Source organism: Papaver somniferum, chromosome 11 (genome assembly GCF_003573695.1).
Source record: "Papaver somniferum cultivar HN1 chromosome 11, ASM357369v1, whole genome shotgun sequence".
Lineage (NCBI taxonomy): Eukaryota > Viridiplantae > Streptophyta > Magnoliopsida > Ranunculales > Papaveraceae > Papaver > Papaver somniferum.
This window is the reverse complement of record NC_039368.1, coordinates 22,231,768-22,237,228: the sequence shown is the minus strand read 5'-3', so window position 1 is coordinate 22,237,228 and position 5,461 is coordinate 22,231,768. Positions and strand designations below refer to the sequence as shown.

Genomic DNA, 5,461 nt, shown 5'->3' with positions numbered 1-5,461 from the left:
AATAAACTTTCTAATAAGAAAATATATTACCATTAATGTTTTGAAAAGGTTAATTATAAGTAAAAATAATTATATATTTTATTTTTCTTGACACAAAATTGACAATTATAAAACTGTAACTTTTAAGTCTTTTTAAGAGATATTAAATGATTAATGGCACATAGAAGGCTTTCAGGCCGGGTATCAGGTCGGGCATCATAATTAATCGCAAAGCCCGAGACCGCCCAATAAATTAATCCAGGCCAGGCCGGGTAGCCCGCCACGGGCCATAACAGGCTTTGGACAATTTCAGGTACAGGCGGGCTTGGGCAGGTACGGGCAGGCTGAGTTTTTTCGGGTAATATTTACACCCCTATATTAAGCCGCTGCACCTTTAAAAAATTTACAACAACACAAACTTAGGACAAAATGGAAGGGAGACCTAATTCTAATTGGGGCCATTAGGGAGGTAACAATATGTGTAATACGAATTGAGCGAGTAAAAAGTAAATCTTACCCTGAATGTAAGTAAAGTTACAAATTAGCCACCACTTTATGTACAAAATCTTAACAACCTTCTTAAGAAACCAACTCATGTACGTTCAAGTAACTCCATCTGTTGTTTACGTGGTTGGATATTCATCTGGAGTTGGACTTTAACCTGTCCGATTTAAAGCTTCTCTGCAGAGCAAGACATGGCGATATATTAAAAATAAGTGAAAGACAGAAAAGGGAAGAGGAAGAGGAAAAGAAATTTAGAAATGTTATGCACTGGCTAATTGGCTTGGTAGGTGGTTGTCAACTAACAAACAAGGTTTTATTCTGTAATGCAAATGTCTGCTATATAAAAAGATGTAAATGTTATGTGATAATTAACTTACCAGAACACAATGAACCTCGTTTAGAATTGGTTTAAGCAAAGAAACCAAGCTTAGAATTTCTTCTTTAAGGTCGCCGTAGTCTTCATCTTGAGCCATGAGTAAGTTGATGAAGGTTTTGGCATCTCCAGGAACCAATCTTAGAGCTACCTAATAAAGATGCTAATACTGTAAACTATTACTGCAACTACAGACATTAGTTGCAATAGAAAAGACGATCATGGATGCATATATGCGAAGGCTTACTTTTGAAGATTAACAGCTATAGCTAGGGATAATAGACTCTTGAGGTTTAACTGTCATTGACAATGGTTCACAATACCAATTGTACTATTGCTAGCTAGCATCTGTATCGAAAACGAGATTACACAACAAAACAGCGGTATAAAAATGAATCATTTTTCGTGTTCCATATGGTTGGGCAGACAACTGCAGTGCGAGCCGCTAAACCTAAATTAGAGCACATACATATCTTAGAAACAGTTCAGATTTCGATTGACTTTTATTTTGCGCTTACTTGGTATGCAGCAGCTGATATCCATTGGTGCCATGGCTTCAGAGTGACCTCATAAGATTCTTCAACTGCCTTTTTCAGATTTCCATCTGGTTCCTTGCATAATTTCTCTAACAAAGATACTGCAAAATCCAAGGACCTGCCAGTACATAAAACTATGACATGTTCAGCCACTTGGTAGATATGTTATGCTGAAAAAAATTCTAAGCTACTTCTATGTACACCCGGCTAATGGAGAAGTGTACCTCCTACTAATTGGCTCGTAAGGCAACCATGGTCGTATGAAAAGGTTCAAAAACATTGTATATATACATACAATGTAGCAGATGAATACGAAACAAATCCAGAAAAGGTGTAACCTGGTAAGCCAAACCAATGCTCGAGTACAGCTGTTGGTTTTTCTGGATGTCCCTTCTCCGGCCTCTTTCTTCAATATTCCAACTACATTTCTGTACATGGAAGGATCCATGTCATGTAGCTTCTCTAATCTCTGCCACATTTTTAATGATGGATAAGTAGTGTTAATTTGGTGGCTAAAACGAACATATGTAAGCAAATCTAAACAATTAGATTTGTGTGGAGATAAGTTGAAAAAAGAAAAACAATAATAAGACAGTACAGGGATAGTTCCTATTTCCTAACTTCCTACTTTCCAGTTTCTTATGAGTGTTTTTTTGTCTTTTGGATTTTTCTGTTTCTTTTTATCCGTTTGTAAGCGTCATTTTTGGATAAGAAAAAATATGATTATTTCCGTCGACAAAGAATTTGAATGCAAATTGTGTTTTAGTAACTAAATCTCATTTCTCTTAATATTTGCTTGATAAAAATGCTTCTGTCAAAATCAGTTTGGGTCTGAGGCTCCCAGCCTTCTTATGTAACAAACATTAACCACTTTAGGAACCCATATTTAGGGTGAGAGAGCTAAATATAAAAGAGTCCATGTAACAGCAAGCACTGTGGTGGTGCCTTTCTTGACCACATTTCTACAGTGGAGCAGGGAGCAACTGCTATGGTAGAGAACTTCTCTCATATCCGTAGTCAGTTCAGCCATAAATATTTGGTGGAAAGTCGATAGACGTCCAAATAACTTTTGGGTCCACCAATTAGTCTCTATATTTCTAATTTTAGGGACTTTGGTGGAAATTGAGTTTTCGTCTCAGTTTCCAGATACATCAACTAAGGGTCACACATGATGGTTGCATTTTTTTTCCTACCTTTGTCTTAGCTAAAAAAAAACCCTAATTATAGCTAAGCCAAGGTGCACCGTTATCCTATTGATAAACAAAAAAAAAAAAGAAAAAAGTGCACCATTATCCATGTTCCAGGAAATCATGTAACTAAGTGGTGGTCTTAGACTAGAGTGACTCCCCACAGTGTATTATATCGTACTTCAAGTTATTTGAGGATTGTTGATGAAGATATTTTCCTTCAAGAAGTACGATAGACCAATATAGGTAATTTAAATACTCTTATATGATAACTTTTTTTATTTTCATTGATATTGAATCCGCCGTGATAGGCTTACCGAACTTGTGCACCGAGAGGAAATCGGACAGTCTAGGATTCCCTCTCAACATTGGGACAGGGAGTGGGATAGGAATGGGCCTCACTCTCCTCACACACGGGGCGCGTCCATCACGGTGCACCAGTCATTTTAGATATTGAATTGGTGTTGACTAGTTTAAAACTCCGACTATTAATATTATCATTATAATGATTTTTACTTCTCAACGTCATCTCAAAGAGGCTGATAGAGATTCAACTATAATGATCAAGTCCTATAATGCTATCACGTTAACCGTTAAAACTCAATATCTCACTGCTGACTAAAAACAACTTAAACATACAAGACTAGAAATACTGTTAATTTTCCAAAAATGCCGCGATATAGATATCTCACCATCGTTTATTTTTAACTTTTCTCACTATGAAGTAAGAACACTTACGATTTGGAGTGCTAGATTCTACTTACAAGTCCAACTCCCTTTTAAATATAAGTTCCAGTCTGAATGGGCTCGTATATGCACCGGAAATGAATTCCGACTTTTAATTAAGTACTAGATCCTTCATGAAAATTAAACAAAAAAGTGTGCCCTACACACGAAGTTAGGTACAATAACCGAAATATAGCTAGCTATCTATGCTTAAAGGAAATAAAAAACTTGTATCTTGGTTTGGTCTTCCCCAGGTGAACTGTAACACTTACTATTCTCGTGCAACATTATTGATCAATATTTGTCGTCTCTACTACTCTCGGCCTCGACTAGAGTTTTTGCATTACAAAATTAATAATTACCTGAATATTTTGATGCACATCTTGTCTCAATACCGCCATTGTCGGACCAACCTTATCTGCAAGAACATGACGAATTAAACTAATTAATTTATTAATGCTACAGAAACAGCTTAATTTAATTAGGGAAAGAGAAAGACGAACCAAGAACTTGAAGCAAGAGAGATTTGCAGACATGAAGAAATGATTTGGTAGGGATATGATGATCATGACTCTTGAAATGAGCAGTACTACTAGTACTGGTTGTAGTAGTGCTAGCCACAGTAGTAGCTGCAGCATCAGCAGCAACATCGTTCTTTGAGTCGCAAACAGAAGCAGGCTCATGGTGATGAAGAGATGAAATCTTGGTGAGCTCTAAAATTGCAGACCTGATTTCAGATCCTTTGAACTCATCAATCTCATCCTTGCCCAATATTTGCTCTGATCCTCTTTTCCTTTTCATTTTTAATCACCAATAATCTCTTCTTGATTGTTTGTGGTTTCCTTATCTCTCTCTGTATATGTCTCTCTACCTATCCGAGTAACTACTTAGCACGTTCACTCTCTAGAGAGGAAATGCAACAAATTATTACTTATTACATTCATTCTGCATTGATATGGTCGGTCGTCTCTCTGTGCTACAAGATTAATTAGTACTAATTATCTGTTAATTATTTTAAGCAAGAAGATAAATGAATAAGTTAACTGCATTTGTATTAAAACTAATACTAGCAAGTTGTATATACGGATGAGATTCATTGACTATGTGAAGGGGGGGATGAAGTATAAAATTACACATTTGGAAGGAAAAAAATAGCATATATTTACGTCATTGCTGGTGCAAGGTCGACATCTGTCCATATAATATAATCGATTGAGAACTGATATTTTATCATAAGATGCTTCCACAAAGCTTGCAGCTTTTACTCGATCAAAAGTTTGCTAGGCGCGCTGGTGTACATAAACCGTGTTCCAAACAGAAATAGATCCATTTGTTTTACAATGGCGCTAGGGATGGACCAAAAAAGGCTGAAATTTTTTCTTAAGCCCGGGCTAATATACTTGAGAAGAAGTGAAACAATTTTCTTTTATCTTGTGGATTGGAAGGGCGACCGGGGCTGAATCCATAGTTTGCCCTCTCATAAGTCCGTCAATAAATGGCTCATTTGATATGATCAGAATAAAAAGTTTGGCATATGATTAGGTATAATCTACTAGATCATGTGTTTGGGAGACTATTATCAAGACATGAATTATGGTGATCAATTGTAATTGAGAAACTTTAATTTATGTGATAAAAGGCGACATTTTCAAAATATGTATCCCAATTCCCAACTAGGTGATGTTAGAGAACCACTTGACTTCTCTATCGCTGCCAAGTGTAACAAATAATTGTTGTCTGTTAGTGGTTTACGTTAGCAGTCTGTTATCCCAGGTGTAATATTTCAAGTCAGTTGTTATTTGCTTTAAATAACAATTGTAGTCATGTAATAAATTAAGAATTTAGAAATGAAAAACCTGAGCAAATACCTAGCAACATAATAGCTCTTTACATGGTATCAGACTCCAATTCTAAAATTCACCATAAATCGATAACCTAAATTCTCTGAATTCTTCTTCAAACAATCATGTTTCTCTTACTTTCAAAACTCCATCAAAATTATCAACAAAAAACTATGCTCTATAGAAATCCCAGATTGTACCACGCGGTTACAACCTCTGTCGTTTTGTTGACAGGTCCTTTCAATGTCCGGTGAAATATGTTCGTCCCGATCCGACTACATTAACAAATCCAGATGATCATCATGACTTTGTTCA

The 5,461-nt window shown here is 36.1% G+C and overlaps 1 protein-coding gene across 3 annotated transcripts; it reads right to left on the bottom strand.

The window, feature by feature from the left end:
• Positions 1-291: 291 nt before the first annotated feature.
• On the bottom strand, positions 292-4,313 carry LOC113325408 (glycolipid transfer protein 3-like). 3 transcript variants are annotated; one of them, XM_026573602.1, is made up of 6 exons: positions 3,809-4,313; positions 3,668-3,723; positions 1,617-1,861; positions 1,375-1,510; positions 861-1,007; positions 292-660 (listed from the first exon to the last, which is right to left on the bottom strand). In XM_026573602.1, the coding sequence occupies exons 1-6, from the start codon at positions 4,104-4,106 to the stop codon at positions 619-621; spliced, it is 924 nt and encodes a 307-aa protein (XP_026429387.1). In that variant the 5' UTR covers positions 4,107-4,313; the 3' UTR covers positions 292-618. The 3 variants fall into 3 exon arrangements, with proteins under 3 accessions (XP_026429387.1, XP_026429388.1, XP_026429389.1); XM_026573603.1 differs by having other exon boundaries at positions 295-660; positions 1,731-1,861; positions 3,809-4,311; XM_026573604.1 differs by lacking the exon at positions 292-660 and having other exon boundaries at positions 867-1,003.
• Positions 4,314-5,461: the final 1,148 nt, after the last annotated feature.

Coding starts and splice junctions, on each gene's coding strand:
- LOC113325408 (XM_026573602.1), bottom strand. CDS start 4,106: ATGAAAAGGAAAAGAGGATCAGAGCAAATATTGGGCAAGGATGAGATT. Junction 1,862..3,667: donor ATGTGCATCAAAATATTCAG/GTAATTATTAAT, acceptor AAAATGTGGCAG/AGATTAGAGAAGCTACATGA. Junction 1,008..1,374: donor TATCAGCTGCTGCATACCAA/GTAAGCGCAAAA, acceptor CATCTTTATTAG/GTAGCTCTAAGATTGGTTCC.